General features: G+C 39.0%; 3 protein-coding genes across 3 annotated transcripts in view; 1 reads left to right on the top strand and 2 right to left on the bottom strand.

Annotated features, from left to right (window-relative positions):
- pdf (peptide deformylase, mitochondrial) overlaps positions 1 to 9,792 on the bottom strand; it is a 16,628-nt gene extending 6,836 nt beyond the window's left edge. Inside the window, exon 1 of the mRNA XM_054776899.1 lies at positions 9,498 to 9,792. The gene's annotated coding sequence lies outside the window, so the exon portion shown is untranslated. The remainder of the gene's footprint in view (positions 1 to 9,497) is intronic.
- tat (tyrosine aminotransferase) lies at positions 3,500 to 16,038 on the top strand. The gene is made up of 12 exons (XM_054776895.1): positions 3,500 to 3,740; positions 5,764 to 6,044; positions 6,159 to 6,263; positions 6,538 to 6,605; positions 8,101 to 8,259; positions 9,344 to 9,482; positions 9,552 to 9,604; positions 12,614 to 12,766; positions 12,829 to 12,957; positions 13,040 to 13,123; positions 14,947 to 15,045; positions 15,123 to 16,038. The coding sequence occupies exons 1-12, from the start codon at positions 3,736 to 3,738 to the stop codon at positions 15,261 to 15,263; spliced, it is 1,416 nt and encodes a 471-aa protein (XP_054632870.1). The 5' UTR covers positions 3,500 to 3,735; the 3' UTR covers positions 15,264 to 16,038.
- Positions 14,689 to 22,953, bottom strand: polr2c (RNA polymerase II subunit C). The gene is made up of 9 exons (XM_054776897.1): positions 22,752 to 22,953; positions 22,367 to 22,416; positions 22,173 to 22,241; positions 22,052 to 22,104; positions 21,172 to 21,300; positions 21,051 to 21,102; positions 19,841 to 20,009; positions 19,667 to 19,741; positions 14,689 to 18,979 (listed from the first exon to the last, which is right to left on the bottom strand). Exons 1-9 carry the CDS (start codon positions 22,835 to 22,837, stop codon positions 18,835 to 18,837), a joined length of 828 nt encoding a protein of 275 aa, XP_054632872.1. The 5' UTR covers positions 22,838 to 22,953; the 3' UTR covers positions 14,689 to 18,834.

Raw genomic sequence — 22,953 nt, 5'->3', positions numbered from 1 at the left:
TTGAGTAAACACTGCGTGTTGTTGACACAGACATGTGCTGACCATCATAAATAAGTACAGCAATACTTCATGTGGAGGTCTCGGAAGTGACTCGTGGCTGCTTTCATGTCACTGCTATTGTTTTACACAAGTCGTTTTTTGGAATATTCTAGTGGAGTTGGAACACAAGTTGGACACAAGTCAAACACAAGTGTGGTTACTACAAACAAATACAAAAAGAAGAATCATTCAATTATTCATGAATCATTTAATAATGAAAATAATTTTTAAAAAAACGGAGCAGTCCATAAATTTCATGTGTATAAACCTACATTGTTATCAAGCTAGGTGTTAGCATGCTAACAGTTAGCATGTTAGCATTGCTAGCATGCCAACTGTAAAAAAATGGATAAAGTGCGAGCCTGCTAACCGTTAGCATCGCTAGCATGTGAACCGTCATTTTGACACTTAGCGCGACCACGCTAGGTGTTACCATGGTAACTGTTAGCAGGCTAGCCTTTTAGCCATTTTCCTGCGTTTAAACTTGCAGACCATGCTATCATGCCAGGTTCTAGCCTGCTGATCTTTAGCATGTTAGCTTTGCTGGCATGTGAGTGTGTTATTCTACATTTAAACACTGTTGTACATTGATTCAACACATTTCTACATTCACTCTAGATTTCTACAGCATTTCAGTACAGCATCAGCTCCTCACTTTTCCAGCTATTCTTGCACCCTTTCTGCATTTCCACACATCTGCATTTAAGCAGCAAATACATTCCTTCATTCATTCTACATTACAATATACAGCATTTTAGTTCAGCATTCACACACAATTTCCACTGAAATTATATGCATTTTTATTTGCAAATGTTTCACTATAGATGAGTGCGGTTTTGGAGCATAATAAATCAGATGGCGCTGAAAATCACATTTCTACTGACTGCTTTCAAAATGTGCGCAGCGACTCTACTCATTACTTTGCCAAGCAGTTCAAGGTGAGTGCTTTGCCTTAGTACAACACATGAATATTCCATGATTCACCTTCACTGACTGAGAAGGTACAACTTTGTGAAACCGGTTGATGTACAAATTTTACAATCCAGAGTCATTTCAAGTCACATCATGGCAGATAAAACACGCGCAAGACATGAGTGTTGTCTTACACCGGGGCTCTCCAAACCTTTTTCCAGCGAGGACGAGGACCACACAGTGAAAACTGAAAGGATGCAGCTTTGCCGCTTTAATATTTTGCAAAGCAACACATGTAGGTATGCTATGAAGTTAGATATAAAGCAGGGGTGTCCAAACCTATTCCAGCCAGGGCCACATAGTGGAAAAATGAAGGAATGCAAGGCCCGCAAGGCAACACATGTAGATATGCTCTTTTTCCCCATTTTTGCCGTACATTTTCAAAATATTTCAACTGTAGATGTTCTTCTTGTAAAATTATGACTTTATTCCCATATTATAACTTTTTCCCCAACCTTTAAAAAAATCATTTTTCTTGAATATTTCTACTTTATGCTACTAAAGTGACACTGAATTCTTCAATATTACAAGCTTATTCTTTTAAACTGTCATTTCTTTCTCGTTACACCTTTTGTCCCTTAATATTTGGACTTTATTCTTGTAAAATTGCTCCTGATTCTTTAATTTACGCTGTTGTTGTTGAAATATTATGTCTTTATTCCCAGACTACTTTGAATTTATTTCCATAATATTTGGACTTTATTCTCATAATATTATTATAACCTATGACATAAAAAAAATGTTATATTTCTCAATAATATTACGTTATTCTCATAAAACTGCACCTTTTTCTTTTATTGCAACTTTTTCCTCTTAATATTAATGACTTTATTCTTGTAAGATTATGGCTGATTTTTCCATTTTTGCTTTTTTTTCCAGATTTCTTGTCGAATGATGTATTTGGAGTTTGTGCCGCGGGCCAATGTAAAAATAACCGCGGGCCGCAAATGGCCCCAGGGCCCCACTTTGGACACCCCTGGTATCCCGCTTTGTCGTATCGATGAAAAGAGCCTACGATTACAATGAACTTCACTCCTTGCTCTTTTTTTCTCCCCACATTTTGCCTTTAATAAAAAAAAAATCCAAATATTTCAACTTAAATAATCTTGGTACATTTTCTTTTCAGAATATTATGGCTTTATTAGAATATTAGAACTTTTTCCCCAGGCTAATTTTCCAAAAACTACAACTTTATTTTGTTTTGTTTGTTTCTCATCATATTACGAATTAAAAAGAATAATATACTGTAAATAATAGTCCAACTCTCTGTAACTAAAATGACATTCTTTTTCCTTATAATATTATGAGTTTATTCTTGTAAAATTAAGAATTTTTTTATTGTTAGAATACGGCTTTTTTTCTTCATATTTTGACTTAATTCTGTTTTTTTTTCATTTCTGCTGTTGTTTTTGTTTTGTTTTTTTTTTACCTTTTCCAACTATTTCATCTTTCTGTAAATGTTCTTCTTGTAATTATGACTTTATTCCCATCATATTTTGACTTTATTTTCAGAACATTATACGTTCCCCCCCCCCCCCCCCCCCCCCCCCCCCCCCCCCCCCCCCAACCTAATTTTTCAAAAAGTACAACTTTATGCTTTGTTTTCTTTGTTTCTAATAACGTTACAGCACAGGGGCGGCATGGCTCAGGTGGCCGAGTGGTCGTCTCCCAACCTGAACGCTACGGGTTCGATCTTCCGTCCTCCTGTGATCGTGTCGAAGTGTCCAAGCGCAAGACACTGAACCCCCAGTTGCTCCTGATGCTGCGTCGTCAGTAGGTGAATGTGCTAACAGCGTCAAAGCGCTTTCAGGGCCTTGGAGGTGGAAAAGCGCGATACGAGTGAAAGACCATATGACAATGTTTATGCTTTATGCTACTAAAATGAAAAATGGTATTTTTCCTCATAATATTACGAGTTTATTCTTGCAAAATTGCAACTTTTTCTTGTTAGACTCTCGTTAGAATATTTTTACTTTGTTCTTGTAATTTTACAATTGAAATAAGTTTCCACAGAGTGTAACAAAGTGCTGTTTGCCTGAGCACACTGTATTGTATTTAAATATTATTGAAATAACTACTCCCACTACTATGAAGTCTTTATTCAATATCACTCATGAATCATTCATTTATTTCCGTATTTTGTGTTATTGTTATAATTATTGGCTTCGTGAGGAAGAAAACAATGTAACAGGCCTGAGCACCACGTATGTTATATTTGAAATATTATTATTTCAATGACAATTTGTGAAATATGACTTGTGTTATTATTTGTTTGAAATATTGAACGAAATGCGACTTTATTTCAATATTGACATAATGAGGAGGAGGAAGAAAGTGATGTTTGTTTGTGTGGGGCGTGTCGAGCACACAGCAGAGTAGTGAATCATGAGGTCAAATAAAAGATTCAGTTGGTGATGTGGACGCTTTGGAGGCCTCGTACCGGATGTGAGACACCGTGGAATCTGCGCACCCCCCCACCCAGCCCACCTCCTCTCTGCCCACCCAACCTCGCGTGCGTCGGTATGGTTCTGGTTATGATGTAAGAGGGGTGTACTGGTGCAACCCTCTCGGCCTCCACCAATGGAAATATGGGCTGGGCTCGACACCCATCTTTTGGAGTCTTGCTATAAAATGCACCAATCAGGTCCTCCCCTTCTATTCATTGACTTCGACCATCGTTCTCTCCTTTAGGTGCTGTTTCAAATACTTGACAGTCGAGTCATCATGAGGTAAGAATATTATTTTCATGCTCTTTCTACCATCTTTAAATGCACCTTTTTATTGCTGAACCTGCTGTATTATAATATTGTACTGTAGCCACTAAATATTACTTCAAATACTCTGGAAGATGGTATCATATCATATATATATATATATACATATATATATATATACTGTATATGGGTGTAAATATATCTATATATATATAAATATATATGTATATGTCTATGTATGTATGTTGATTTTACAAGCGTGCTGCACGGTGGCCCAGTGGTTAGCATGTTGGCCACACAGGAGATCAGGAAGATCTGGGTTTGAATCTCCATTGGGCGCATGTTTTCCTCCCATTCCAAAAAGGTTAGCTTAGGTTAATTGGTGACTCTAAATTGCCCATAGGTATGAATGTGAGTGTGAATGGTTGTTTGTCTATTTGTGCCCTGCGATTGGCTGGCGACCAGTCCAGGGTGTACCCCACCTCTCGCCCAAAGTCAGCTGGGATAGGCTCGCGACCCCAGTGAGGACAAGCGGCATAGAAGATGGATAGGTGGATTTTTCAAGCTGCTGGATATTTCATCAGTTTACATCAAACCATCCAAAGCCTGTTAAATTGATTTAATTGGCCCATGGCATACTGTAGCAATACAATGAATTGATCACAAATGAGATATGTTATTAGATATCAGCTATATTGACGATATCAAAATGGCTGTTTCAGTAAGGTTTGGTTTTGGGTGAGAGTAGGGGTGTCCAAACTGCCAAACTGGCGTTTTTTTATTGGCTCACAGCAAAAATTTAGCAAGAATAAAGTCAAAATGTGAAGAAAAAAAATTTTGATCGAACGAGAAAGTCGTATGATTACGAGAACAACGTTGTAATATCATGAAGACATTTTTTTTGTAGCATAAAGTTGAAATATTAAAGAGAAACTTCTTTTTAAAGTCGTAATATTGTGAGAAACAAACAAAACAACGAATAAAGTTGCAATTTTTGGAAAATTAGGATGGGGAAAAGTTCTAATGTTGTGACAATAAAGTACAAATATTATGGGAATAAAGTCATAATACGTGAAGAACATTTACAAGAAGAAAGTTGAAAAAAACTACAGCAAAAATTTAAAAAAACCTACGGGAAGAAAGTCCAAATATTAAGAGAAAAAAGTTGTATTCTAACGAACGTCCAAATTTTACGAGGATATTACGAGACTCGTAATATTATGAGGAACAGTATCGTAATTTTAGTAGCATCGAGTTGAAATACATGTATTATTTGTCTATATTTTTTTAATTTGCACAAACAAAACTAAATAAGGTTGTCATTTTTGGAAAATTAAATTCAGGAAAAAGTTCAAATATTCTGTGAATAAAGTCAAAATATTATGACTTTTAAAACCAAGATGATTTACGAAGAAAGTTGAAATAGTTGTAAAAAAATAAGCTGTAATTTTACGAGAATAAAGTCAAAATATGAAGAGAAAAAAAGCTGCAAAAGAAGTCTCAATTTTATTAAAAAAAAAAAACTCATAATATGATAAAAAAAAATTAATGTAATTTTAGTTGCATAGAGATGAAATATTACATTTTTAAAAATATTTAAGACGTAATATTATGAGAAACAAAACAAAATAAAGTTGTCATTTTTGGAAAATGAGGTTGGGGACAAAGTTAGAATGTTATGGGAATAAAGTCATAATGTTATGAGAAGAAACTTTACGAAAATTATTTGGGAAGAAAGTAAGAGCAAAGAGTGAAGTTGATACTAATAACAGGCTTTTTCACCTATATGACAAAGCTGAGATGCACTTTTTTCTTGAAACACATCTAACGTCTTAACACATCTACAGTACATGTGTGGCTTTACAAAATATCAAAGTGGCAAAGTTGCATCCTTTCATTTTTCACTATGTGGCCCTCACTGGAAAAAGGTTTGGACACCCCGGAGAACTTAGATGTTAAGTTGACGTCCGTACCGTAACACTTGAAATGATGAAAATAAGTGCATTCCACCTTTCCCTTCTTTCATTGTCCACCACAGCGCCAGGAATGACAGCAAGTCTTACATGGTTCAGATGAATGGGAATGGAGTCCACAACAACAACAGCAAGCAGCTGAATGGAAGTGGGCTCAACGGGAAGGCCGTCCACCACGTCAGCATCCATGGAAGTCTTTATCCAGTCAAGTCCAAGAGCCGCAGAGAGCGATGGGAAGTGAAGCCATCCGTCATGGCCAACAACACCTTCAATCCCATACGAGCAATCGTGGATGGAATGAAACTCTCCCCGAATCCCGATAAACCCATGATCGCGCTTTCTATAGGTGAGATGGCGCGTCTTCCTGGTGACTGATGAATCAGCAAACCAAAACCACTTGAACAATTCATGAGGAAATACACTCCAAAAGTAGCTCTGTCTAACTCGGTTAACTCCTCAGGGGATCCGACGGTCTTTGGAAACCTTCCTACAGACGACGCAGTGCTAAAAGCCATGAAAGACGCGATCGATTTGCAACAATACAACGGCTACGCTCCTTCTGTCGGTCAGTTTGCCTTGTGAAAAAATGCATCCAAGTCAAAACTTATATTCTCACAAATGTTCACGTTGTAGGCCTAACCCTTACCCAACCGTTAAATCCTAGCCCTGGCCCTAACGCTAGTCCTAGCCTTCATCCTAGTCCTAATCCTAATCCACTAAGGCTACATTCTAACCTCTAACCCCAATTTTTGTCCATGTGTCAGTCTTTCCCTGCAGCTTTTGTGTTGCTTCCTCGTTTAACCAGTGCCTGAAGATCGCTATTGTTTTTTTTCTGGCAGGATACTTAAAGAGCAGACAAGCTGTGGCCAACTTTTATAGCTGCCCTGAAGCTCCCCTGGAGGCAGAGGTAATCCCTTGTGACAGCAGTGTAAATCAATTACAACCCACGGAAATAGACAAAAGTCTGGGCACATACTATAGGGAAAATACAGTATATATATTAGACAATGATACAGAAATAATAACACATATACGCTATTTTTCCTATGGGAAATAATGTAAATCCAATAAATCCGTTCCAGACACCCAAAAATATGAACAAAAAATACATTTTATATAGAGAATAGTTTAAAACAACGTCTTTCCAGCTAGGACCGCATGGTGAAAAATGAAAGGATGTAGATTTGCCACTTTGATATTTTATGAAGATATGCTGATATATATATATATATATGATATATATAGGTGAAAAAGCCTATTATTACTATCAACTTCACTCTTTGCTCTTTTTTCCCATTTTTTTGCTGTTGTTTTTGTATTTAATTTACCAAATATTTCAACTTTCTTCTTAAATAATCTTTGTACATTTTCTTCTTGTAAATATTATGACTTTATTACCATAATATTTTGTTTTCTTTTATTAGGACTTTTAAAAAGTAACATTTTTCTTTACTATTTAAACTCGATGTTCCTAAAATGACATAATTTTTCCTCGTAATATTATGAGTTTATTCTCCTAGAATTGCAACTTTTTTCTCATAAAATTACAGCAGTATTTTTCATTTCGTCTGTTGTTTTTTTAAAAATATTGAAAATTTAATTTAATTTAAAATTTTCCTCCCGTAACATTATGACATTATGATATTATTCCCAGAATACTTGTACCCCAACCTAATTTTCCAAAAATTACAACTTTATTTTGTTTTGTTTTTACAACTTTAACAAATAACACATATTTTCTTTAATACTTCAAGTTTATACTGTTATTGATGTTTAAACAATGTCAAATTAAACATTTACCATTTTCCCTCATAATATTGCAACGTTATTCTCGTCAAATTACAACTTTTTTTATTAGATTACAACTATTGTGCCTTAATATTTGGATTTTATTTTTGTAAAATTACTGCTGAGTTTTCCTTTTTTTTCTAAACGTTTTCTTGTTAAATTATATTGTTAAAATGTGGCGCGGGCCAATAAAAAAAACAGCAGCAGTTACAGGGCAGAAGGACTCGTTTGTCACTTGAAATTTTGTACGAAAACCAAGACAGTGTACGTAAACTGGCACTGACCAAAACCGAATCATATGAAAATGAAAACTGAAGTAATATTTTTTATATAATACATTTGTTTCATTTGTACAGTTTTATTTCTTGTTTAAATACTTATTTAATGTATTATTATTATTAGCTTATTTGTGAATTAACTACACGTTTTTTTGTATTTGTATATTATACAGTATGTCCAGACTTTAGGGACACCCTGTATTCACTATGAATAGGTCTGTAATGTAATCAGAATTCATCAGCGTGAACATGCCAGTCGATTTACTTGGAACTTTGATGTTTTTCTGAACATAATCAGCATGCTGCATGTGAATGGTTCTCCCCCCTCCTCTGCAGGATGTCATTTTGACCAGTGGCTGTAGTCAGGCCATTGACCTGGCTATCAGTGTCCTGTGTAACCCCGGAGACAACATCGTGGTTCCATGTCCAGGCTTCTCTTTATATAAGACCTTGGCCGTTTCCCTGGGCATCGAGGTCAGACTGTACAACCTGCTGGTATGCTGCACTTTCTCATCTTCGTCATTTACTATTCTCAACCCATTCACAATCACATCACATTGTTTGCTTCCACATGACAACATTCACATTCTGCTAGCGCAAACCTTAAGGGGAACAGTCTTTAACTCGAGCTCGAAAGCCGTTGTCCAGGATTTGTTAAAAACATACTCTTGAGTGAGAAACATTTGGACTGAGCCGCCACTAGTGTTACATGTTAATGTGGCACTCAAATGTAGTAATTGAGCAAAAGTAATCCCTCCTTTGTGGCGGTTAATTGGTTCCAGACCCGACTGTGATTAGTGATTAGGATTCCTTATTTATAAATGGAATATTTCCGTAGTTATGTCATTTACACCCTTTACACTTCTATTACCCAATACAGGAGACATAACACGAGAAAATAAGACATAAAGACTCATGCTAATGACAGCTGAGTGGGGGGGAGGGCTGGACAGGGAGTGACATCGGGGTGGGGGCGGGGGTCAGAGTTGAGTTTTAGTTCGGCGTGGGTTACGGCCGCAACAGTAGCCCGTGTTAGGGATTATTCTACCTGTCGTGAGGTCATTCAAACCTGCCAGTCGGATGCTTGTGTGTCTCACAGTAACATTACTGATACCCAGTGACCATGTAGAATACCACATAACATCACGTCTTTGAATGCATCTTATGAATGCCTTATATTTGTATTTTACTTCATGTAAACATTCTTGTGCTTAATAATGTTAATTTAGGCAACAAATACAATCCAGTACAATTTGGTTAAACATGCACTTTTTTACTAATAACAGGCCACATCCATTTATTAATTAAAATTCAAAACGTGGAGTGGCGATTGATTACTGTATCATGCATCACTCATGTTCAATGTTTGTTTCTCTGCAGTCAATGTGCTTGACAATGAAACATTCGAAGTAGCAGCATCAAATCTATACTTTGTTCAGGAGTGTATTTTAAAAAGTGCAGTACAGTAGAGGGAGTGTTTTATAAGATAATAAAATAAAAATATATAATGCAGGTACTCAGCTCGTCCATTGCCGTAAGGTTTTTTTTTTTTAAGACATTCATTGTTTTTAACTGTCAGCCAGAGAAGTCATGGGAGGTGGACCTGCAACACTTGGAGAGCCTGATGGATGACAGGACATCCTGTCTGATTGTCACAAATCCGTCCAACCCGTGTGGCTCTGTCTTTACTAAAGACCACATACAGAAGATCCTCACAGGTCAGCAGCACTCACCAATGCCTCTCTGTAGATGAATTTCATGAAGTATCCATGAATCTTCCTCCACAGTGGCCTCCAGAAACCGTGTGCCGATCCTGGCAGATGAAATCTACAGCAACATGGTGAGTACAGTTGCGGAGTTTGTAAAGTGTCACGTCAGGTTGGCTGGCCTCCACAGGTCCTCTTTTACCACAGCGAGGCACATTTTTCACCAGGGTGACAGCAGAGATTGCGTTTGGTTTGGTGGCATTTGTCCGTGCTGTGCACGGAGCGTAGACAACCACACATCAGCACACGGAGGATTAGGACTGTTAGGTCAAAGACTCAGATGCACCAGCCAGTAAGGTCATGCAGGCTTGTCCAAGTGCTGTGAAAAGGTTTCTCTTTCTGCAAATAAAATATGCAGCAGTAGCAGCATTGGACCCGTTTATGAACCCATCCTTCTGGTTACTCATGCCAAGATGAAGCGCCTAATTTTCTCTTTCCCTACTCATACAAATAAACAATTTCAAATGTTGACGATCAACATCTAATTCAGTCCTGAGGCAAAGTAACTTCAAAACGTGACAGCAGTTGACAAGCCTCTAACAAGGAGTGGTGAGCGTTCAACAGAAAAATCTGGAAAGTGGCAAGAGACCAAGGGAGACGAACGATGGCCTGGACGCCAGACCCAGCCGAGTCGTCTGGATGCTCGGTCGGCAAAAAGTTGGAAGAAGACAAGAACAGAAGAGTTAGCCGACGGCCACAGCACAGGAATCAGATGGTGGCCGCACGTCTTGTGCAGGATAGAAACAGAGGTGTGACTGGTGTGGTTTTGAGCAGCAAACAAGCTGGAACAGGAACCAATTGCTACATTTACATGCAGTCAAATAACCCTATCATAACCTGAATATTAGCAATAACCCGATTACGCACGGCCATGTAAACACCAATAACCCTTTTGAAAAACCTGAATATTCCCCCTGGGGGACTCTGATTGACTGCATGTAAATGTAGTCATGATGTTGTTTTGAGCTGCCTCAGAGTTAGAACAAGAACTGATGATGTTGCCTTGAGGTGCCAAAGGGCCGAAACAAGAACAGGAACGGATGATGTTGCCTTGAGGGGCCGCAGAGCCGGAACAGGAACTGATGATGTTGCCCTAAGCTGCCACAGAGACAGAACAAGAACTGATGATCTTGCCTGGAGATGCCACAGAAACCAAACAGGAGCTGATGATGACTCTGCTTTGAGCTGCCACAGCGAAGGAATCGGAACCGATGATATCTCTGCCTTGAGCTGCCGCAGAGAAGGAATAGGAAACGATGATAACTCTGCGTTGAGCTGCCGCAGAGAAGGAATAGGAAACGATGATAACTCTGCGTTGAGCTGCCGCAGAGAAGGAATAAGAACCGATGATAACTCTGCGTTGAGCTGCCGCAGAGAAGGAATAGGAACCGATGATAACTCTGCCTTGAGCTGCCGCAGAGATGGAACAAGAACCAGTGCCGACTCTGCCTTGCGATACCGCAGACATGGAGCAGGAACCGACGATGTTGCCCTGAGTTGGCGCAGGGATGTTACAGGAACCGCTGACTGTGCATTGAGCTCCCGGAGACGGAACATGAACCGATGATGATTTTGCCAACAAGAACCAATGACGACTCTGCCCTGAGCTGCCGCAGAGATGGAACAGGAACTGATTATGTTGCCTTGAGCTGCCACAGAGCCGGAACAGGAACTGATTGACAACTGCCTTGAGTTGTTGCAGAGTTGGACAAGGGAGGTCTGGTAGAGGCTGCACTCAAAACACCCAAGCTAGTGAGTGTACAGTGATGGACACTCACCACCCTTAATCGACGCCATTTTGACTAGGTAGCAGAAGGTGAGGGACTAACTTGAGGTGTTGCAATCCGCAATTTAAAAATGAGAGAAGAATAAGAAGTGGTGAAAATTTAACTTGTCATTTTTTGTAAGCAATGACAGTAATGGTTTAGTTACTGTCAAAACTTGCACACTCAGGAACTGAGTATACAGTATCTCACCTCATGTAATCTACACTAATCATTCCAACAGTCACCTTTATTGCAAATGTTGTTATGGTGTCAGAGGACGTCAACATTAAAGCAAGCAGGATGGTTTTGCAAGGCAGGGGAAGCGAGCCGTGTGTCAAAAATAGACATTTTCGTGGGCATTATCAATTACTCGTGCTTTAAATTTTAAATAAGGTTGAATGTACTTTCATCTTGCGTTTATTGAAGTCTATTTAAAAAAAAAAAGAAGTAACGAGAACGGTTACAAGGTGCAGTACTTGTGTCCTTCACATTCACAAAGCCACTTAGGATGACACTCTCTTCCTTTTCCTTGTTCATGCGTCAGGCCTTTTTGGTCTTGGCAAGGACCGAGCAAGATTTCATCAGTCTCATTTCCCACCCGTTGCACAAATCTTTGTTCTTTGTCAGGGTGTATAGCCGGAATTAGTAGGAGTGGAAAGGTCGGGGTTGTCGGGTGCGTTTGCAAAAGCCACACTGCCAACCTCTAATCATTCCCCATTCTCCTGCAGCAGAATGACTGTGCACTTTTCAGGCTGCATATGTTTGCAATCAGTGCAGACGACGGCTGAATGAAACATTGGATGCAGCAAGGGGGTGAGGGGAGAGGTGGGGGTGGATCATGAGGCCTTTTTCTTTTTTACGACTGAGGCGAGAGCTCACCAGCTCGCAAACGGTAATGTTCATGTATTCTTCATCTGGGGAATATGGTTCTCGCACACAGGCAAGGTTGAACTTGTATTTATTTCAGCGAGAGGAGTACTGTAGGTGTGACTGCAAGCCAAAAGTGCTGTAAAATGGCATTTAGAAGGCACGCAGTGATATGCAACGTTGAATTATTGTCCGTCTGGCCAATAGAATATGGAGTTCCCGCCGCCTGCGGCACAGATACTTTACAGCTTTAATGAGAACCAGCTTTCTATATGTTCTTGTTTCTCTATGCTTCCCATGTCTCACTGCTCACTGGTTTGGAGACGCCTGTCTACAGTATAGATTGTGACATGCAAAATATTCACTGACTGTTATGTCCATCTGTACTGAAAACCTGTTTGGCCTCCATGCACTGAAACACTTTTATCACTCAACAAATATTTGATTCAGGTTTTCCCGGGTTGTGATTGTCCTTCCCTGCCGTCCCTCAGCAGCGATGTTCCCATTATTTCTTGTGGCGGCTTGGCTAAACGCTGGCTTGTCCCCGGTTGGAGGTTGGGATGGGTCCTCATCCACGACAGGAACAACATCTTTGGGCCTGAGGTTAGTTTGTATCTGACTACGACTGACCAAAGCCAGACAGAAAAGTCTAACATCGTCTGCAGATTCGACAAGGCCTGGTCAAACTGAGCCAACGTATTCTCGGAGCCTGTACCATTGTCCAGGGTGCCCTGGAAGGAATCCTCAACAACACACGTCAACGCTTCTACGACGACACTGTTCGATTCCTCAAGGTGTGCTGACGTGTAGCATGGCGTAGGTCAATAAGATAGGCTGCATTACACCGACATGATGTACATATCCTCTTCTCCATAGTCCAACGCTGAGATTTGTTTTAACGAGTTGTCCACAGTGCCGGGATTGAACCCCATCATGCCCTCAGGAGCCATGTACTTGATGGTCAGTAACCCGCGCATCCCACTAATCACACCAATGACTTGTCAATAGTATAGCATCAAATATCAGAATAAAATATGCACAAATGAAGGAAAACCATGTCAACTGACAAAAATTCTTCATTATCACCAATTCTCGCTGTCTCTGGACAGTTTCAATTCCAGTTATGTTGGCAACCGCTTGTCAACGTTTATAATAATATCATGACCTGTGTCTGTAACATTAGTTTTGAGGTTATTGTCATTACTATTACTACTACTATTACTGTATACAGTACAGGAGATGCCTGCTTCTCCTCTCCGGGACCACCAGCAAATTTCGAGTACAGTCGTCTCTCCCCACTTTGTGCTTTGATTTTTGGTGCTACACTCTATCACCTTTTTTAAAAAATACATTTATTAATAAATCATGCTGTTTTGTGGTGGAATATGCCTGTTAGTAAAAATTATATGCATATTTAAGCAAATCAGACATATTTTTAACTAAATTAAGCAAAACGTTCAAATGGCTAAATGAAGTAAAATACAGTGGAACCTCGGTTGCCATGTTTATCAGTTAACGTCAAAAATTTCTGCCAAAATTTGGCGTCTGTTTACGCACATTTTTCGGTTAGCGTATAATCCAGCATGCATATTGTGGCGTTATTAATACACTGCGTGAGTCCAACTATGTTCTTAATATATTTTTATCACAAAATGTCCTTAGCTTCTAACAAAGACGCTAGCTTGCTGGCTTGCTACAGAAGTCAGTTAGTTTTACAGGCATAAAACAATTCTAAATACATAGAAATGGCGAATGAAAGGGACAAATCAACATTTAAGGTTACCATTACCTTCACTGAAGACGTGATTCTTGATGCGAGTGTTTCCAAAGGCGTGATGTGGCAGCGAGTCAAAACACAGCACCATCGTCCTGTTTTGCCATGAGTCATTTCTTGAATTCAATTCAGTTCAATAGTGTTTTTCACCATCTTCATCAAAATGCTGGCTCTTCAAACGTTCTTTGTCTCAATTTTGGGTTATTGAGGTGGCAATCACCAATGAATTCAAGAAATTTCAACCGTGATAAGTGAATTTTCACAAAGTAGGATTTTTTTCTTTATAACTGGAATATTTTCGTATTTATGGCATAGAACACCTTTTTACAATCATCTAAATATGTTTTTAAGATCATTAGAGCCATCAAGACATGAAATAACACCCAAATATTCACCTTTACATTTGTATTAACCAATATAGTAGATACAATCTGAGAAAATAAGCCATTTAAGACAGTTTACCTTGTAGGGGAACAGAATTGATGCCGGACAGGAAGTGATATCAGTGTTCAGTTGAGTTTTCAGCTTGTTGTGGGCTATGGCTGCAACAGTAATCCTTGTTATTATAATGATTATCATTATTATTTAGTTGTTATTATTGTGCCTGTTATGACATCATTTAAAACTGCAATAAAAGCCAAGTGTTCAAGTCTGGTGCTTCGGTGATCGTCTCACCGAACAATTACTGACACCTAGTGACCAATGTAAAATACTACATTCACAAGTTGGTCGTCTTCATGTCTTATGCTTTATTGTATGATAGTTCATTTAGCAATATTTATGCTTGAAAAGGCTCACTTTGCTAATTTTTTGGCTTTCTGGAATGGATGAATTGGATTTACATGGTTTCTTATGGGAAAAATGTATTTGGTTAGAGTTGGACCATCTGGAATGAATGAATGACGCTAACCAAGGTTCCACTGGATTTATATAAATACATTAACAATGGGATGGAATACATCTGAATGCGAGAGTAAGCCACGAGGAACGTGTTTGTGTGTTGGCTCAGGTTGGGATCGACATGGATCGCTTCCCAGATTTCCACAATGACGTGGACTTCACTGAACAGATGGTGACCGAGCAGTCCGTTTTCTGTCTTCCCGCCACGGTAGGATCTTCAAAATCCTCTTCAACCTCCGCCTCAATCCAGTCCATGTGACGCCTGCAGTCTGTTCTTCTCCCCAGGCGTTTGAATATCCCAACTTCTTCCGCATCGTGGTGACCGTGCCGGAGCAGATGATGGTGGAAGCGTGCAGTCGGATCAGGGAGTTTTGCCAGCGCCACTATCGGCCCGGCAGCCGTAACAGTAACGACCTGGACCAATGATGCAGCAGTGCCATGCCATGGAAATGTATCCCACATACTGAGCAGGAATCAAAGTTTGACCAGCATTTGACTTTCAAAAGTTATCGTACAGACCTCTTGTTATCGTACTTGTTTGCAGCTTTTCCAGTTTTCCACTGAGGGTGTAATTTGTCTTTTAAATGGCTAAACCCTATATGTATATAACGTATCCGAGTATGCGCCTTATATTTTATAACCTTGTCTTTTGTATATTTATCTAATTGTTGTACTTCTTTCATATAACCACGTCTTCCATAAGTTTAGGATCGCAGACCATCCGTACTTACTGTGCTTTCTTGCGGGTCGCTACAATGGCTGTGTCTCAAGTGGCGCACTTGCGTACTTTCCCCCTTTTGAGTGCGTAAGTGCATTCACACTGAGAAGTGCACCAGGATGATGCACTCAGAACACTCACAATGCTGAGTGTACATTGATGCACACTTATCCCCCTCAGGGGACACCATCTTGGCAATGTCGGGAAGGGGAGGAAGGGGAGGGATGAACTTGAGTGGTTGCAAATTCACCAAAAAAGAAGGGGAAGTATTCCATTTAAGACACAGCCAGTGGGTGTGTATCATTGAGCAGGTGTATATGCATCGAGCTTCACAATCAGTGCAAGCGATTACATCATTGAATCTTTTTCTAAAACACATCTTACTGATCCTCTTTATACTTTCGGCTAGAAAATGTCTCCAGAAAGACTGCCTTGTTTTTTTTTTTTTTTTTTTTTTTTACATGAATAAAATGATCATTCCCACCAGGCTAAATGTTAGTTGTAGTTTTACGTAGGGGTGCACAACAAATAAGAAGCAATTATGACATCATATTCAGGAATCCGATAACCGATCATTGTTTTATAAAACGCTCCAGTGGGGCTAAATTATCCGTACTGTGCTGTAGAGTGAGCAAATCAAGCGCACCTTTTCTCCTACATGCTGTAGGGATGTCCCGATCCACATTGTTTGGCTTCCGATCCAATTTTTTTGTATAGGTCTTTCCGGGCCCGATCCTTTTATTTTTTTTTTAATAACTTTTTGTTACAAACATTAATTTGTGGAATTTAATATGGTTATGAAAATAGCTCTTCAAAGCATTAAAAACAATGCAACCAAAGTATTGCTGAATTGACTTTATTACACAGCATGACCAAAAATATTGTTTGGCTTTTGTAACAAACCTCTGAGTCAGGTCCCTAATACCATAAAAGAGCCAATAAAAGATCAAATTGGCGTGCAAAATACTTTTAGAGTAGGACTAATCATTTGACATGGTTACAGATCAATTTGTGGTGTGATTTAGAAATATGACTTTTTTTTTTTTTTTTTTTAAACAAACTCTTCTCAACACAATAGTAATTTATTGATGGTCTCTAGCATAAACAACCAGTGGTTAGACCAGCACTTCCCGTGCAGGCTCCCCGCACCATGACACAGCAGCCTGGGCACAGTGAGAGGGAACTACCACTGTAGCTACGAAGCCCGAATATCAGCTTTGAGGTGCATTTCCGCACCTACCATGTTGGAGTGTGGCCCAGAGTTGCGAACGTTATACGGCAACCGGATCGGCCCGATCTCGTGGCGGAAGCCGATGATATCCGATCTTCAAAATACAGCGGCTCGGCAGCCGATCCTCAACATGCTTTAAACACCAGTCGCGGGCGGTGCATTTGGTTCCTGGGCCTTCAGTTGGGGACTTAACCTGCCAGAATTTCTTTTGGCAGACACTGATTTAAAAATAAATAATAAAAAGTGTCGTGCTAGCGTTTAAAACCACAGTTGTCTGTGTTAAGCGCCAGCGATATTACCATTACATCATGCTGGCAGATACAATGGAGGGGTACTCAAACACAGTGACTGCCAGATCGCTGCAATACCAGTACTGTATTGCTAACAATATAAGTCCCCTTACCTTTGAATACATAGTGACCAATATGGCTGACTTGCATTACTGTGACTAAATAACTTAGTGGATCCCCGTACATTCGTAATTCAGCATTCACGGCCAGCCACATTTGCATATTGCTTATTTTTGGTCAGATTTTATTTTATTTCTCAGAAAATAAGCCATTTTTTCTGCAGAAAACACAAATTGACCCATTAGTGTTTTCACCCATTATAACCCATTCACAAGTGGGTAATAATTTATAAATAACTGATAATACAGGTAAGCAAACAATTTGTACATGTTTTTGTCTACCTTTGATATTATACCCATCGGTATTAAAATCAAATGGAGATGTTTTCAGCATGTGAGTGTTTGCTGGTGTGTGCGTGTGTGTGTGTACACAGAGAAAACTACTTTTTTTTTAATTTTTTAAATCAATTTTTCTGCTTGTGTACATATTTCATAATAGTGATACAACTTAAACATGTTGATTTGTGGTTGCCCTCTTTCGCTTTGGAAAATAAGTATTGGATTTAATAGGTTTACGGACGATGATGTTTAATAGGTGACATTATTGTGGTGACAGAAAATATATATATATATATATATATATATATATATATATATATATATATATATATATATATATAAAAATGTTTCAATTGCTACAAGACCATCAGCAAGATTGTAGACCTGCGCAAGACCGGAATGGGCGACAAGACAGTCAGCAAGACTATGACTTAAGAAAGACCAGAACGGGTGACAAGACCTTCAGCAAGTTTGTAGACCTACGCAAGACCAGAATGACTTGTGCAAGATCAAAATCGGCGACAAGACCATCAGCAAGATTGTAGACCTGTACAAGACCGGACTGGAATGGCCTGCAAGGGCATGAAGAAGAAGCTTGGTGAGAAAGAGAGCGCTATTGGTCCGATCACTGATATGTGGAAGAAATCCAAGATAATCAATCATCCTAACTCTGGAGCTCCGTGCAAGATTTCTCCTGGTGGGGTAAGGTAAGGATGATGGTGAGAAAGGTGAGAGAGCAGCCCACCTGGTTGATGATGTCAAGGGAGTTGGGAGCACAGTCGTGTGGCTCACTAAATGCCATGTCTTGGTATTGACTTTGGGGGTTATTTTGGATTCTTTCTATTGTGAACGTTTGTAAAATGTTACTGTGGAGGAGCGATTGCAATACAATCAGCTACACTGTTTATTGGTTTTAGGTACAATAAAACTAACATTAAAAGTGTTCATACCATACATGTGCAAGGGGGTAAACTTCCAAAATGGGCAGGGGATCAAATAGTTACTCCCCCAACTGTACGTACAGTATTAGGTCACAGTTTGACACATGCAGTGAACTGGATTTGTAATGAGATGAGCAGGTTCTTCATACTGTATTTATTTCAAATGATTAAATGCAAATATGAATGTAAAATACGGTGGTTGTGTCACTGATGAGCACAGTAAACTAATTTTAAGAATATGAGACAAATCCCCCTGGTTTCCACGAACCTTGCATTAGACCCCTTTTCACAATTTCGGTCAAGTGGAAGGTTTAAATGTCCGCAAGGATCCACGTGATTGCAAAAAAACTGCTTTTTAGGTTACTGTGCAATCTGAAAGGGCCCCTGCAGGTCCCGGGGCGGCGCGTGGCGGGGCACCTTCAGTTGATGGTGAGCACGTCGCTCTGGATCTCGTGGTTCAGCTGCGTCTGCAGGTCGCTCAGTTTCTTTTTGAGGATTGCCAGCGCAGACATGACGATGGTCTCGGGTCGCAGGGAGCCGCAAGACTCAACGTTGTAGAAGAACCTTCAGGGAGGAAAGTCACAAGTGACTCTCGCTTTGTTTTCACACTACGGCTGTGCTCAAGTACGAGACAGTGGAACCCATTAGAGCTGCAACAATGATTCTGATTCTACAAACCATCCACAACTATTTTGGTATCTGCTTAATCTTTTTTTTTTTTTTTAATATCAATATTTGGATTTCAGCCTCTCAAAAGTGATTTTTTAAAATTTTCCTTTTTTGCGTTTTAGGCAAAAGATATATAGTGCATATATCAACAAGATATTAACAAACAGTGGAAAACAGTGATGGACATTTTTACCTCTTTTCTTATACTGTATGCAGACCAAATCACTAACTGTGTGGTTATTGTTGCATGATGTTATATTGTTTGCTTCATAATGAGTTGGTCTGTCTAGACCAGGGGTGTTCTAACGTTTTTCCACCAAGAGCCACATAGTGAAAAATGAAAAGATGAAACTTTGCCACTTTGGTATTTTGTAAAGCAACGCATGTAGATATGCTAAGAAGTTAGATATATTTTTCAAAAAAAAAAAGCATCTCAGCTTTGTGCTATAGCAATCAAGACATACAACCACATTAGTGCAGCAGCTCGGTTAATAAGAATAAAATATCATATGAAAGCACAAGAATCTAAATACAATTACTGACGAATGCAGGAAAAGAATTGGAAACCCGCTTATTTCTTACCTTTCTGGTTTTCCATTGGGGTCATAGGGAGCCTGGACCTCATCCTCCTCAATTTCCGAATATTCACTCTTGGGCCTAGAACCAGCATGGCAACAAAATGTCTTTTTTAGAGGTTTTCAAACAAGGCTACTAATCAAAGTTTTTATCATTATTGCTGTGAAAGTAGAAACGTACCATTCCTCGGGGCGAGGGTAGACCGTGTGCCTCAGCGCATTGTCGGGGTCATACTCGAACGCCACTCCCGCAGTCGGGTTCCACTTGGCGTGCTCTTTACCGAAGCCTTTCTTGGCGTAGGCTCTCAGTCGCAGTTCCTGCCCTTTGCGAAGCTTCACAAGCAAAATCTCTGGAAAGAAAAGCGAGTTAATTGAAGTGTTTGCTTGGACAGATTTCTAAAATGAGTCTTCTATTTAGAGTATTAGTCTAAATAAGACACGATTGTATGGAAAGGTTGAAATAAGAATATATTGCGTTTTATGGCATAACTACTTTTAATGTGTGAATGGTGAAGCGCAAATCCAGAAGAAACAACATTCGTTTATTATTATTGCGATTGGCTGGCGACCAGTCCAGGGTGTACCCCGCCTCTCGCCCAAAGTCAGCTGGGATAGGCTCCAGCATACCCGCGACCCTAGTGAGGATAAGCGGCATAGAAGATGGATGGATGGATAATTCCTTATTATAATCCCACTTTAGGTTGATAATGACGTCATGTGTGCAAAGGTTTCTTCGTAATGAAGTTATAGGTGTGAATGCTGTACACCAGGTGTCCAAAGTGTGCATGGGGGGCATTTAATGGATGTTTTCTGTTTTTTTTATTGGCCCACAGCACATTCGAAAAATCTTTCACAAAAAAAATAAAACAAAAAAAACGGACAAGAGCAAAAATTGAAAAATTTGCAGTAATTTTACAAGAATATAGTCAAAAGGATGAAGAAAAAAGTTGTCATTTTTAAGAGAAAAATTTTATATTATGAGGGAAAATAATATCATTTCAGTAGCATAAAGTTGAAATATTAAATTATTATTATTTTTTTTTAAAGGTCACAATATTATGACCAAAAAAAACAAACATTAGGTTGCGGAAAACAATGCTCTGAGGTGGAAGTCAAAATATTAAGGGAATAAAGTCATAATTACGAGAAGAAAATGTACAAGAAAGTTGACATAGTTGGCAAATTAAAAAAAAAAAACATAGGAAATGGAAAAAACACAACAACAAGAACAGATGGAAAGTACTAAATCAGTATGTTTTACATCCTTTTTTTTAAAAATTATTACCCAAAGATGCTTTTCTCTGGTTGGTGGGGGGGCACTTGTCTGAAAACAAGAATCTACAAGGGCAACACTTGACCGAAAAAAGGTAGAGAACCACCATATAGCTCACCGTTTCGTTCAGCATCGTCATTGGGATCGTTGTCTCGACTCCTGGAAGTCACCTGCAATGGAGAGAACGGTCAATGACGTGATCTGCTCGCAAAACGAGGACGACGTGTTTCATGACTCACGGGGATGACTCTGTGGTTGTTGGACAGCAGATCACGCGAGGTGACGTTGCGCGTCTTCTCATCGGTACAGCGAACGTCCAGCGTCAGCTCGACGGAGCACTCTTGACAGAATTCATCGCAGGTACATTCCTGGTGCAGAATCAGAACGGCGGGAATACTGTGCGTTTGTGTAACTGGACAGGTACGAAGGAAATATGCTGCAGACATATTTTAATGTTCAAAGACAGCAGAAACTAACATGCAGAAAACAAAGATGAACTGCAAAGACCTCCCTCTGTCTCGCTCTGCTCTTTTATTTTTATATATTTATTCAAATTTTTTTATATATTTTATAATGTTTATTTATATTTATGTACATTTTATGAATATAGTTACAGTATTAATTACAACTTTTATTTTCTATTTTCTTTTATTTTACATAAATTTCACACATTTGGTTTTATATTTTTCATACATTTAATTTTTTGTTTATTTTACTATTTCAATTATTTATATTTATTATTCATATATATTTATTTCGTTAACTTTTACTTTCTGTTTATCATTTATCATACATTTTTATTTATATCATTTCATTATCATTATCATTTATTCAATTTATATATTTTTCTTTTCTATTTTAATTTTTCCTCATCGCTGTACAGGCTATATTCTGACATTTTCTTACTCCTATTTGCTTCATTATTCATTATTATTAATCTTTTAAATGTATCTTATTTTCTATTAGTCTTTCCTATTTTGTCTACTCTGACTCCTAGGTTATCAATTTTATTATATTTTTGTCAACTTTCCTTTTCGTCGCTGCATAAGCCATCCACTGGATCTCGTGTTACACATTCTCCATGCTTTTCTCTTCCTATGAGAAAATGAGGACACTTACCCTGGAGTACTGCATTTTTTCAACAATGTCATCGCTGGTGAGCGGGATGAGACCTGAGAAGACACCATGAGATGTCAGTGATTGCGCAGAGACATAACATGACGTCGTCTAACATACATACCAACTCTGTGTGCGACGAACTCATCATGCAATACTGATGAGTTGGCATCTATCTGGATCCAGTCGATTGCTGCTTACAAAGTCAAGCACAAATATTACGGCATTGGTTGTGAGCATGATTGCAAGGCAAGGGAAGGGCACAGCACTTCGGTGCCACTTGTGTTACGTAGATAAAGAGGGGAAACGTGATCTTACCTATAGTGGGTACTTCTGACATGAAGACACGTCTAATAGAGTTAGCAACCCTAATAAGAGACAAAAAGAACATTTCAGACCGTGTTGATCTGTGCGACTATTGACAAGAAGTAATCATCCAGTCACCTACAAAGTTACAAATGTACATGTACAGAACTTAACACAGAAAACGCGCTACCATTTTCTCGCATGTTACGAAGGTTTACAGTACTTTTAAGGCTTTACATTTACAGAGCTCCAAGTTTCGCGGAGCAATGAACGAATTTAAAATACAGTTCAAAGGTTACGTATCTTTTTCGTGAACCATGGGGCTAATTGCATTGTCTGATCACTACATGCGCTATGCTAACCGCTAGTCGTAAACAAAAGTTCAGTCAACACTCACGCCAAATCTGTGTTCTCAATAACAAACTTGACATTTTCATCTGTAAGTTCGGTGATTTTTACGGTGGGTTGGTTAGCATAGGGCATCTTTGTAAAGTGATGTCTAGAACGAATATTAGCGTAACTAAACCATCCACACAATCAACCAAATGGTTCGCATTTTCTTCTTCGTCTTGTGTAGTCAATGCAACTATGTCGTATCT

This window comes from Dunckerocampus dactyliophorus, chromosome 5 (genome assembly GCF_027744805.1).
Source record: "Dunckerocampus dactyliophorus isolate RoL2022-P2 chromosome 5, RoL_Ddac_1.1, whole genome shotgun sequence".
In the NCBI taxonomy this organism is placed as follows: domain Eukaryota; kingdom Metazoa; phylum Chordata; class Actinopteri; order Syngnathiformes; family Syngnathidae; genus Dunckerocampus; species Dunckerocampus dactyliophorus.
This window is presented reverse-complemented; position numbering and strand designations above follow the sequence as displayed.

Bases quoted from the DNA above. Each gene is read 5' to 3' on its own strand.
- tat (XM_054776895.1), top strand. The intron at 6,045-6,158 runs GTGAGATGGCGC...TTAACTCCTCAG, and splicing joins CATGATCGCGCTTTCTATAG to GGGATCCGACGGTCTTTGGA. The intron at 12,958-13,039 runs GTGTGCTGACGT...TCTTCTCCATAG, and splicing joins ACACTGTTCGATTCCTCAAG to TCCAACGCTGAGATTTGTTT.
- polr2c (XM_054776897.1), bottom strand. From the start codon at position 22,837: ATGCCCTATGCTAACCAACCCACCGTAAAAATCACCGAACTTACAGAT. The intron at 22,242-22,366 runs GTAAGATCACGT...CTTTGTAAGCAG, and splicing joins GTCAGAAGTACCCACTATAG to CAATCGACTGGATCCAGATA. The intron at 20,010-21,050 runs GTGAGCTATATG...TTTTCTTTCCAG, and splicing joins TGACGATGCTGAACGAAACG to AGATTTTGCTTGTGAAGCTT.